Source organism: Bactrocera dorsalis, chromosome 2, assembly GCF_023373825.1.
Source record: "Bactrocera dorsalis isolate Fly_Bdor chromosome 2, ASM2337382v1, whole genome shotgun sequence".
Taxonomy (NCBI): Eukaryota; Metazoa; Arthropoda; class Insecta; order Diptera; family Tephritidae; genus Bactrocera; species Bactrocera dorsalis.
This window is the reverse complement of record NC_064304.1, coordinates 45,167,109-45,179,989: the sequence shown is the minus strand read 5'-3', so window position 1 is coordinate 45,179,989 and position 12,881 is coordinate 45,167,109. Positions and strand designations below refer to the sequence as shown.

Below are 12,881 nucleotides of genomic sequence, written 5' to 3'. Positions count from 1 at the left end.
TGGCCATTTCCTTAGTATTTTGTACTATATCCATAATTTTTAATCATCCTCTCACATCTTCTCTGCATGCTGTCCTCCAGTTCTTGACATCGTTCCTTTGGGATTGAATACCAAGGCTCCTCAATTCCAGCCCATAAATCATTAAAATTTTTGAACTTTATGCTTGCTATTTTAAACTTGGCTTGCATAAATGTCCAGTTTATGGGCATGGGTTGAAATACAAATGGCTCCACTTTATTTTTCGGTATATCCAAATACCATTTATTCGCATTTTACCATTTATTCGAAAAATTGGAACGATTACATGCCATGAAAACACGCCCCAGGAGCGCAAGTTTGGTGTGGGATTCGTGGTGGGAGAGAGACTCCGCCAACTACTATCATTCACTCCGGTGAATGAACGTCTAGCCATAATCTGCATCAAAGCGAGGTTATTCAACATATCGCTGATTTGCGCCCACGACCCGACGGAAGAGAAGGACGATGTGACCAAAGATACCTTCAATGAGCGCTTGGAGCGCACATATGAGATCTGCCCCCGCCACGATGTCAAAATCATGCTTGGCGACTTTAACGCCAGGCTGGGCAAAGAAGGTATCTTTGGCACTACGGTCTTTTAATTCAGCCTCCACGACGAAACATCCCCAAATGGGTTAAGGCTGATCGACTTCGCTGGGGCCCGAAAAAAGGTTTTCTGTAGTACTAGATTCCAGCATAAGAAGATACACCAAGCTACCTGGCTGTCTCCGGATCGAAAAACCATCAACCAGATCGATCATGTTGTGATAGACGGGCGACACGTCTCCAGTGTTTTAGATGTGCGTGCGCTCCGAGGTCCTAACATCGACTCGGACCACTATCTTGTTGTAGCTAAGATTCGCACCCGCCTCTGTGCAGCAAAAAACGCACGCCAACAAACACAGGGAAGATTCGACGTCAAGAAGCTGCAATCACAACAGACGGCCGAACGATTCTCTACTCGAGTTGCACTGCTGCTCTCTGAGAGCCGTCATTCGAACGCAAACTACCGATCGTTACAGACGAATTTATTTAAAAATGTGAGTAGATTGTAAATATTTTACTATTTTAGAAAATTTTTAATAATAAATCTATGGTAGCACAAATTAATATATTAACTAAATCCTACACTAAAAGATGTAATGGCGGAATTCATGTCAAACCATCCATGTTTGGCAAAAAATAACTTTCAAAACTCTTCACAAGGAAGAATTGCGTCCAATAAATTATGGGAGAAACTGACGAAGCAGCTTAATGCCGTGGGGCACCAGTTAAAGATGCTACGTTGTGGAGGAAGATATGTGTATAACTTATATGCAATATATTTTGATAAAATATTAATTTTTTATGATTTTTTTAGGTTTTTGCTGATCAAAAATACAAAGCAAAAAAAGAGCTTTCCTTCAATAAGGCATCGAAGCAGCGAACTGGTGGAGGGCCCTATAACGAAAAACTGATCACTGCGACGGACGAGCTGTTAATCGAAGCAGATGGACTTGAAGCTTGCGTAGAGGGCATAACAAATGTTTCTGCATTTGGAAATAACCCAACTACTCAAGCTTCGACGTTTATCGTTAACTGTGATAGCAGTGATGAGGAGGCAAAACCCTTTCTCCAGGAAAAAAAGTAAGAGTGACGAAAAGTTGGAGTTATTTCACCAAAACATGAAGTCGCTATCTGCTTTTCAAAAAGGCATAGACCTGAAGCTTGAGAGGTTAGTAGCAGCACAAAAAAAAATGCTGGCGCTACAAGAAAGATTGGTTGCTATTAAGATGAAAAACACCGCATTCAACAATCGACACGGGAATTAGACCATGAAATAAAAAAATTGGAGCTCGAAACCTTACGAAGAAATTTATTATAAAACTTGGTACATGAATGTAAATACTTTTAGTTTTAAGCATTTAATGATTGTTTTAATTTAATAGAGCTTTATTTATTTTTGAATTTCATTTATAAAAGCAACAAACGTGACGAAACATCTAATTAAAATTAAAATATTGAATTTATATGAGTATTGTATTTCAGTTTAGAAGGTAAAAAAATATTTACAAGGGTAAAGACATAGCCATTTTCATCTTCAATTTATTAAAGAGTACATTATTTGATCTCTTATTGATTGATTTGATCGCCGATTGCGGTGAGGCGGTTCGCTACCCCGGTTCGATATCCGTTGTTTGATCAGAATCGCAATTCTGAGGATCAAAATTTATTTTAAATTGTATACAGATGTTGTGTAATGCTGCACAAACGTTAGCAAATCTTGCCACTTTTGTCGGATGGTACCTTCCTCTCTTGCCAAATCCTAAAATTCTCCAGCGCCCTTTTAAAAATCCGATAGTTCGTTCTTTCGATACATCTTGCCTAGGAATGAATTTCATTGAACATAGCTTTACTTGCACTATCCGAAGCGTTTCTGTAAGGAGTTATGCGCCATGGTGCCAATGGGTATATATAATATATTATATATACCCATATATATACATATGGCATTCAACTGTGGGGTATGACCTGTGCAACTAATATTGATATATTACAAAGGTTTAAATCAAAAATGCTTAGAACAATTACATGTTCACCGTGGTACATGCGTAACGAAAATATCCATAAAGACCTTGGTATCCCTCTGGTAAAGAAAGAAGTAGAAGACAGCAGAATTAAAAATATATCTAAACACCGAGATCACCCAAACCCTTTGTACCTTAGTACATTCCTGCGATCAAACACGACTTAAAAGAAGAGATATGCCTGCGTATTAAAGAGCGACGTATCACCAAAACAGCTCAATCACTTGCTTGAGCCCAGCTCAATCACTTGCTTGAACCCAATAACTAAAAATTCTTTAGATTTTGTAATATTGCTATATCAGTAAAGTCTATATTTACATCCAGGAATTTTATATTGTATCTGTGTAAACTGACGTTGAGCAACATCAAAAGCTCCGTCATGATCCGTAAGGACCTCTCCGAACCGTTCGATACCAAACGAGGTTTCAGACAAGGCGACTCCCTATCGTGCGACTTCTTCAATCTGCTGCTAGAGAAAATACTTCGAGCTGCAGAACTTAATCGAGCAGGTACAATCTTTTATAAGAGTGTACAGCTGTTGGCGTATGCCGATGATATTTATATCATCGGCCTCAACACCCGCGCCGTTACTTCTGCTTTCACCAGGCTGGACAAGGAAGCAAAGCAAATGGGTTTGGCAGTGAACGAAATATCTCCTGCCATCAAACAAACAGTCGTCGCATTCGCGACTTGGCACTCACGTCACTGTTGACAGTCATAACTTTGAAGTTGTAGATAATTTCGTCTATTTAGGAAACAGCGCGAAAGTTAACGATAGCCTCCGCATAGAAACCTTACCATAACTGTAAACAAAATTGAATCTTTGCACTCTTCAATTACACTGCCTCATAAATTATAAATATAATTAACGTTTTTGATTATTTAAGAATTCGATATGCTTTTTCCGTTCTGTATCCAAAAATCCATATCGCTCGCCTCCACAAGAAGGCATAACAATAACAATCGTAAAGAAACCACTCAACGTTCTGTTGGAATTTGCTGTCACAGCTAAAATTGTAATTTAACTTTTTGTTCTGGATTCCATCAAGCTGATGCTTAAGGCCTAACTATAACATGCATAAGCTGCCGTATGTTACTGTCAAAAAATGAACGAAAAGCCTGTCAAATGCATAACGAATGGAGAGTAGACTTTTGAATGACTATAATGTGCTTACATGCATAAGAAGAAAGTGTCAAAAAACAACTTGTGTTTTGGTTTTGTTTAGTTTGCATTTTGAAAAAATGAACAGAAAATTAAAATATTTAAAAACAATTAAAATGCTTTCTTCTGTTTTAGAAGGAATAAAAATATTGACAGAAATTAGTGAAATTACAAAAAAAAGAGTTCGGTCGTGTTCAGTCAGGGAAATAAACAGAAAAAGGAAGAAGGAAGGTTTTTTGTACGATTCCTGCAAATAAAGAGGATTGACCACAATGATTTCTTTATATACACGCGAATGACGCCACAAGTATATGGACTTTTGCTTACTCTTGTTGAGCCCTTTTTAAAAAAGAATTCGTTGAAGGAGCCTGTGCAACCGGAATGTCGATTAGCTTTGACATTACAGTAAGTTTGTTCATTTTAATATATTTTTATTATGTCTTATTCTTTTTTCTTTTTCTTAAAGATATTTATCACAAGGAACTTCGTTTCAATCGTTGGCATGGTCATTTCAACTGGGGAAGGAAACGGTTAGGCGCATTATTCTGGAGACAACTGAAGTCCTTTGGACAAAGTTAGGCGCTGTGTATGTATCTGAGCCTAATGAAGAAGATTTCAAGCAAATTTCTCAAGACTTCTGGGAACTGTGGAATATGCCCAACTGTGTTGGAGCTATTGATGGGAAGCATATCGCTATTCGATGCCCACCTAAAAGCGGTAGTCAATTTTTCTGCTACAAAAAATTTTTTTCTATTGTGTTGTTAGCAGTATGTGATGCACGATATCGGTTTACCTATATAGATATTGGCGCATATGGAAGTCAGAGTGATGATGGTGAGGACTTTTATATTTGTGCATTTGTTTTTTTTTTAATTAATATTATTGTTTCTCTTTACATGTAAAGGTATTTTTCAAGTGAGTCGATTTGGAAAGAGTGAAAATTTAATGCGCCCATACCCTGGGGGAATGCTACCAAATGAAAAAGAGGTGTTTAATAAAAGGTTATCAAGAGCTCGTCGCACAATAGAAAACTCTTTTGGAATACTAGTAGCGCGTTGGCGAGTTTTACTAACAACATTACATTTATTTCCGGAAAATGCAGAAAAAATTGTTTTGGCGTGAGTTGCCTTACATAATTTTATTATGCTTAATAACGTTAATGAATCTTCGTATATTGCAAGCAACTATGCTGATTGGGAGGACTCTAATGGTGATTTTCATGACGGTATATGGCGTAGAGAAGTTGAAAGTAATATCCCATCGATTACGCAATCTTCTAATTTGCATCATTACGGTGGAAGAAGTTCTTTGGAAATAAGAAATAACTTGTGCAGTTTTTTTAACAATTTTTAAAACATTTTCTAAAATCACATATCTAACATCATTTCGAACTTGTTTATTTGCTTTTTAATAAAACTAAATGTGGTTTAATTAAATTCATTCAATTCTTTTTATTAAATTACTCAGAAGAGTTCAGGTACATGCATTTTATGCATCTTTTTATAATAAATATGTACATATATTTGCTATAAAAAATATAAAGTATACTAAAAAAAAATCAGTGCTCCATGCTTTTTAAAAAATAAATAAATTATCTTGAATTCTTGTTTCCTCAATATCACTCATCACTATATAGGAATTCATCAATTTGCTGGGACTAGTTGAGACGCTGTGAGTCAGGAGAGGGCACAATAGACCCTAGGTCGCGGTGCAATCCTCATTTATCTAATCTAAGATTGTCTATTTTCGCGACATAAGCGATATAATTCCAAGATCATTTTCTCCTGGAATTCATCTTTGACCGACACTGGCAGGTCCTTCATCAGACACAAAACCGTCGTCATAAAAGCCTCGTCAGTTTCACATATTTCAGCCGGCGCCGCCATCTGCTTTTCTAAATTATTTATAGTTGCGCCAAGCTTCTGGTAGAGACTTTCTAATTCACTACTTTTCTTCTTCTTCTGAGGTGGCGATGGACTTTCAGTCAAACTATCCGTTGTTGACGAATCCAAGACAGATTCTGCATTTGCTTCTGCATTATCACGGGTGCTGTACAATGAAAAAGTTATATACAAATAAAACAAACAAACAAAAGTTATATACAAAGTACATACCGACGCGGTGTGACGGAGTCTTTTAAAAACATCATGGGTTTCAAAAAACGCCATTCCTCCAAGTAGCACATTCCGCTACCTGATGGAGCTTCTAGCCTTTTTATTTCCTTGCAGAATCGCTCCCGGAGTAGCTTCCATCTATGTTTTCATTCTAGATCTTTTAATTGAAACAAACATAAAAAATATATAATACAAAAATATATGTTCCTATAACAGTGTTAATACATACCACTTTTGCCGCATTGTTCTGCAATTGCCTGCGATTAAAATAAAATATACGATTAAAATAAAATGGATCCCTTTTATCGTACAAACATTTCTTTTTTTCTACACTTTCTATTAAAGCTTGGATAAAGCATTCGTCGTCCTCCATATTTAAATTTAAAATGATTTTATCTGTTGACAAAACACTCTTCTTCTTCTTCTTCTTCTTCAAAACGATGTATCTATTGACAAAAATAGAAAACAGCTGATTCCGTACGGAACATGCGATCAGTTTCGCATTTTGCTTAAGCAAATGACGTTTGACAAAACTTAACGAAACTTGATGTTATGCACATTATAGTTGCAACATACAATTTGTGTGTATTCGGACAGTTGCTTACGCTGGCTTAAGCTAGCTTATTCACATTATAGTTAGCCCTTTACACTTCAGCTTTAACTTTAAGTAAATAAAACCAAATTGTATAAATACTAGTATTTTAGAAATAAAGATTCGATTTGTATTTGGCAATCCGCAAGAACCACACGTGTTCTCATTTCATCCGCGTGTTCGCGGATATAAAATATATATTTTTTTAAAAATTCCCTCGTTGCGGGAATTAATTGGCGCCCAACGTGGGGTACGAGTCAAAAAGTGCCTATGTAGTATAGTAAAAGTTAAAAAAAGTTGTGTTATCAAAAATTGTGAAGTAAAAATTATAAAAAGTCGTCTTATTAAAAATAACTTGGCACAAAGTGCTTACTAAAATAAGAGAAAAAGTAACAGTGACCAAAAAAGTGTAAGTGAAAATTTTCACTACAAAAATAACTGTGTGAGTAAAAACAAGCACCGAAGTGACAATGACAGGAAAACAAAAACAAGAAGTTCTAAAATTATTAAATTGATTCAAAAACTAATGATTAAAATAATTAATTAAACTAATCAACAAAATACGCATCGTTAAAAAGTAAAGTGTGACTTAAAAGTGTAAAAACAGCCAAGCAACAGTGGTAACAACATCAGCGGACGTGTCAACAGTGGTAGCAGCAAGCATAAAGGAAACAGCGGTAACAACAGCAGTAACAACAACAGCATCATCAGCGGAAATTTAAAACGAGACAGCGACAAAATATATTTGTAAGTTGAAATTAAAATTAAATATATGGGAAATGGGAAATAGCCCAAGTATTAAATATAAAAAACTATCATACTCCGACTTTTGTAAGGGCGATCACGATATTAAAAAATGTCTTAAACTAAAAAAATAAAGAAATAAAGACTATAACTAATGGTTTGTACAACCAATAAAGTACATAATTAAAAGCTGCGATTCACCACCCTCGGGGGACCCTCCAGCTTATAACAATTTAAAATTCTCTGCGATTCACCACCCAAGGGACCCTCCAGAGAATTATAAAAAATTAATTCAACCAAATTTTTTTTTAAATAAAATGCCAGACTCGGACGCCCTACCGAATGACAAAATAGATAAAATAGTTAAAAGGGTTTGCAATTCTAATAAAAAGAACATTTCAAAAAAATATGTACGAAATTTCTTCCACGACGAAAAGAAGGAAGTAAATTGCATGAACGCAGTATTTAATTACATAGGAAAAAATAAAACAGCCACATTAAAGGATTATTATAATAAGGATTCTTTAGAAGCAGAAAGTGTGGCTATGATCCAAGTTTCAAAAAGCTTATACTGATAAATTACTAAAACAATAATTAAAGGCTTGATCAGCCATATAATAAAAATACATTGAAACCGCGATTCACCACCGCAAGGGAGACCCTCCGGTTCATAACAAAGCTTAATTCTGCGATTCTGAACTCCAGACCCTCCAGAATAAAAAAGCACCTCTTCCTAGAAGGGATAAAATAAAAAATTTAACAAAAAACACTAGAAACTGAAAATTAGACAAAAATGGCTAACGGTGACGCTTTGACCGTAGACCTAATAACTCGCCTTATTGCTGACAGCAATATAGCATTACGTGAGGAAGTAGAGCAATTACGCTCACAAATAACAGTCAATACCACTAGTGCAACTTATTTTCTAACACAGACGATAGACGATAATATAGTCTGCCAAGAATCATTAGATGTAGTTTAATCTGTACCTGAATTTACTGGTAGGATCAATTCATATGTTAGTTGGAGAGAGGCAGCGCTTAACGCTATGAGCCTATACGTGAGGGGCAGTAGAAAGTACTTTGCCGCACTCACAATACTTAGAAATAAAATAACGCATGAAGCAAATGATGCATTAACAAACCACGGAACAGTACTAAATCTCGATGCAATTCTATCTCGTCTAGACTTTGCATATGCGTACAAACGTCCAATACATATAACACTGTGGAACATTTTTGGGATTATTGTCTGGGGGTTGAGAAATTCCAATTCAGGGTGATGGTACTAGGTCAGTATTGTAAAACCCTCAAAGGGTTTGGCGATCACATGTGTCAGTTTTTTTTATGACCTTTTGACCTTTTGAATTTTTTCCTTATCTTGATAAAATAACTCGCGAACCACTTGTCCGATTTTGATGAAACAAATTTAGAAAAATTAATGATTACAATTTCTATTTGTTTTTATTTGTTTTTATTCAAAAAAGTGTCAAAAAAAAGTGTTAAACTACGTGTTTAAACATGATGTTTTTTCGCTTAGTTGTAACATTAATGATAATGAAACATTAATGATAACTATTCGATATTGGGTGAAAGAGGCTCAGAAATGAATAACGATAATGATTATTATTTGGAAAAGAATTCCAAAATTTTAAATACTGAAAATCAGGATGAAAAATTAACTGAACTTAAAACAAAAATAAAAGAATAAATTGCTCAAATATATTCAGGCAATGATACAAGCTTCCCATTTCACCCTGGATAAATAATTAATGAAAAAATAATAGGATAAAGAAATAAGCTGAATCCCAGATATAAAAAACAGGTTGTAAAAGAGGATTTAGGAAATAAGGTTAAAATTAATCAGAAAAATATAATAGTGCAGAAGTCCTAAACGAATATTTATTTATAATAATTTTAATATTGCTAACAATAGCAAAAGCAGATATTAAGGACTTCACGAGAGAAAATTACACATTAATACAGAACGAAAATGTAGGTTTATATAATGACTATAACAGATTTAATGAACATTTCTAAATTTAAAATAGCCCAAAAAGGAAACATAATTATAATTTATATTAAATATTCTAAAATAGAACTAACATGTTAGTGCTACGAAGTAAGAGCCATAGTTCAATTAGATGGTAAGCTTATTATTGACCAGAACATAATATGTGACCTGGTCTACGAAAAGGGAGCTAACGTGCGAAAACGAGTTCTGACTTTTTGGATTCTATCACGTGAAAAAGCATCTCATCTTCCATCCGAATTAACTAAAAAGTGAAAATTTATTTTTTGACACCTAAGCCCCCTTTCCGTAGACCAGGTCACATATACTGTAATAATAAATTTTTTAATATTCAGAATTGTAAAACAGAAATTTTAAAAACCTATTGTAAACTAAATAAGAAAAGCACATGTTTGTCAGAAATTTTAAATAAAAGAAATGTGGTGTCGTGGGACACCAGGTAGGAACGAAGTTCCTTCGGCTAATGTAGAATCGATACAATTTGCAAAAAAATTTTGCTGATTAGTTTTTATTTAAGTACAGATAAGTATTAAGAAAATTTAGTATTTTAAGAAATACTCGTAATGAATTACGTAAAATAAAAAAAAAAAATTGTAATTCAAATCAATAAATAAAATAACAAAATAATAGTAAAGTTTGGTAAAACCAAATGTGCATGTCTATAACTTGCCCAAATAACTAAAAGAATTTCGCATTTCCGAGTTCTCTACAATCGACTTGGAAGTTTTGGGTATAGGTGGTGTTTATACGCATTTCTTTATTTAGCCGAGGATTACTTTCGCTGCAGTTTCTTGCCCCATTAATGGGTTTCTTTTTGCAAAGGTGTGTGTTATTAAACATATAATGTCTCCATATAGTCTAGGTCTTCGAAACTTCTATTTTGACCACAGCTTATTTCTCCCGTTCCGTCCAATACGATGTCAAGGGAATATTTTAGCCCAGATTCAGAAATTTTAAGTAAAAAATGTCAATTAATATTTTTAATATATTTTTTTTATTATTTTAACATTACAAGAATACATAACAAAATCTGAAAATAGGTACCGGGGTCTAAGTATACGGTTTCCTGGGGGCTTGAATAGTTTTGATTGGATTTAAACAATTCTTGGTCATAAGGTAGCATACACTAAAGATATTAATTGTGCAAAGTTGTATCCAGTTATATTCATAGCTACTTGATTTGTGTACTGGAAACTGAACGAATCAAGTGGAATTTAAAATTGTGCCGTATGGGAAGTAGGCATGGTTGTTGTCCGAATAACCCACATCAGAGTAGACCGTCTTATTAAATCAATTAGTTTTAAAGCGACCACTCTATTATCGAATGCATTCCAGATTATGAAGGGTATTGAACGCCTCTTGGAAGTCGATAAAGATGAGATAAAGAGGGAAGCGTCATCATTTCATTAATTTTTTCTATACCTACCGGAAACAAAACGCTTTCTGGAGTCTTTGTGACAGGGGCCTAAGATCCTGCGTCTCAAACAAAGATACTTATAAATAGCTTTTTGAGCTCGAAGAGCTTACGGTCTTTTTCTTACGGTTTTACTACCACTTTTTTCAGTTAGGTCCCGGAGCAAAATCCCTATCTCCTCCAAGCCTGCCGTAAGGAACTGCCAATAATTCTTCGCTAAAATAAAAGATAAATACTACATTTTGAGCATTATAACAAAAACTCAAACCATTAACCAACCTGTGCCAAAAAATATGCAACAATTCAACTCCTCATATACGTACTTAGTGCAAGCACAATTCTCACCCAAAACTAATTTTCATATACAATAATGTTACAGATTTTCATGCCTAATTATTTTGCAAAACCTAAAGGTAGGCTATAACTAGCGATCTTACAGTCTTTTTCTTACCGGTTATTTCTTACGGTTTTACTATCACTTTTTTTTCAGTTAGGTCCCGCAGAAAAATCCCTATCTTCTCCAAGCCTGCCGTAAGGACCTTCGTTCCAAAAAACAAGGAAAATGTAATAAATTAAAAGAAAAAAACTTACAAATTGAAGAAATTAAATCAGGAGCAATATTAGTTTCAGGAAAAAATATAGTAGATAATCAGTTATTATTAAGATAATTTTAATATAATGTGATGTAATTATTAATTTAATTTGTGGGAGGGTCCAAAACATTTGTAGCACAACGCGTTACATGTTACGGCCAGAGCAGATCACTTTTCGATTCCAAGTGAAGTGCAGCGGACGCAGCGGCAACGCTTCTCTTGTTCCACTGGCAAGTGATCTCCAACGCTAAGGCTATCAGTTTTTGAGCGTTTAGGAGTTCTTCCTCCCTGTCGACGAGGCATCGTCTCACGCCTTTTATTTCCTTCGAAAATCATTGCTTCAGCAAGGGGCACAAGGAAGTCTTTTAGTGATAACTTTTGCTTCTTATGTTCAGTTTAAACAATCCATGAATTTGTGACGCTAACCAAAACACCTTTTTCCACCACTTTTGAGATTTGCGATTGAAAACATAAACGGTTGTCTTTTGGTCGGCCAAGTTGACCCCACCTGGAGTGTTTTCATCCATCCTGACAACATGACCTAGCCAGCGTAGCCGCTGTCTTTTAATTCGATGAACTATGTCAATGTCGTCGTATATCTCGTACAGCTCATCGTTCCATCGAATGCGATATTCGCCGTGGCCAACGCGCAAAGGACCATAAATCTCTTGCAGAACTTTTCTCTCGAAAACTCGCAATCATCAGCTGTTGTCATCGTCCAAGCCTCTGCACCATATAGCAGGACGGGAATTATGAGTGACTTATAGAGTTTGGTTTTTGTTCGTCGAGAGAGGAATTCTCAATGCCTACTCAGTCCGAAATAGCACCTGTTAGCAAGAGTTATCCTGCGTTGGATTTACAGGTTCACATTGTTGGTGTGTTTATGCTGGTTCCTAAATAGACGAAATTATCTACAACTTCAAAGTTATGACTGTCAACAGTGTCGTGTGAGCCAAGTCGCGAGTGCGACGACTGTTTGTTTGATGGCAGGAAATATTTCGTCTTGCCCTCGTTCACTGCCAGACCCATTTGCGTTGCTTCCTCGTTCAGTCCGGAGGAAGCAGTACTAACGGCGCGGGTGTTGAGACCGATGATATCAATATCATCGGCATACGCCAGCAGCTGTACACTCTTATAAAAGATTGTACCTGCTCGATTCAGTTCTGCAGCTCGAATAATTTTCTCCAGCAGCAGATAGGGAGTCGGCTTGTCTGAAACCTTGTTTGGTATCGAACGGCTCGGAGAGGTCCTTCCCGATCCTGACGGAGCTTGTGTTGCTCAACGTCAGTTTACACAGCCGTATTAGTTTTGCGGGGATACCAAATTCAGACATCGCTGCATAAAGGCAGCTCCTTTTCGTGCTGTCGAAAGCAGCTTTGAAATCGACGAATAGGTGGTGAATGTCGATTCTCCTTTCACGGGTCTTTTCCAAGATTTGGCGCATGGTGAATATTTGGTCGGTTGTTGATTTACCAGGTCTGAAGCCACACTGATAAGGTCCAATCAGTTTCTTGACGGTGGGCTTTAATCTTTCACACAATACGCTCGATAGAACTTTGTATGCGATGTTGAGGATGCTTATCCCACGGTAGTTGGCGCAGATTGTGGAGTCTACTTTTTTATGAATTGGGCATAGCATAGCCTCA

At 35.9% G+C, this 12,881-nt stretch overlaps 2 protein-coding genes across 2 annotated transcripts in view; one reads left to right on the top strand and one right to left on the bottom strand.

Annotated features, from left to right (window-relative positions):
- Positions 1–12,881, top strand: part of LOC105222913 (tachykinin-like peptides receptor 99D) — a 453,112-nt gene that overhangs the window by 123,181 nt on the left and 317,050 nt on the right. The gene's annotated exons all lie outside the window — the stretch shown is intronic.
- Positions 5,478–6,289, bottom strand: LOC125776612 (uncharacterized). Its single transcript, XM_049449820.1, has 2 exons — positions 5,862–6,289; positions 5,478–5,796 (listed from the first exon to the last, which is right to left on the bottom strand). Exons 1-2 carry the CDS (start codon positions 5,930–5,932, stop codon positions 5,478–5,480), a joined length of 390 nt encoding a protein of 129 aa, XP_049305777.1. The 5' UTR covers positions 5,933–6,289.

Coding starts and splice junctions, on each gene's coding strand:
- LOC125776612 (XM_049449820.1), bottom strand. CDS start 5,932: ATGTGCTACTTGGAGGAATGGCGTTTTTTGAAACCCATGATGTTTTTA. Junction 5,797..5,861: donor GACTCCGTCACACCGCGTCG/GTATGTACTTTG, acceptor TTCATTGTACAG/CACCCGTGATAATGCAGAAG.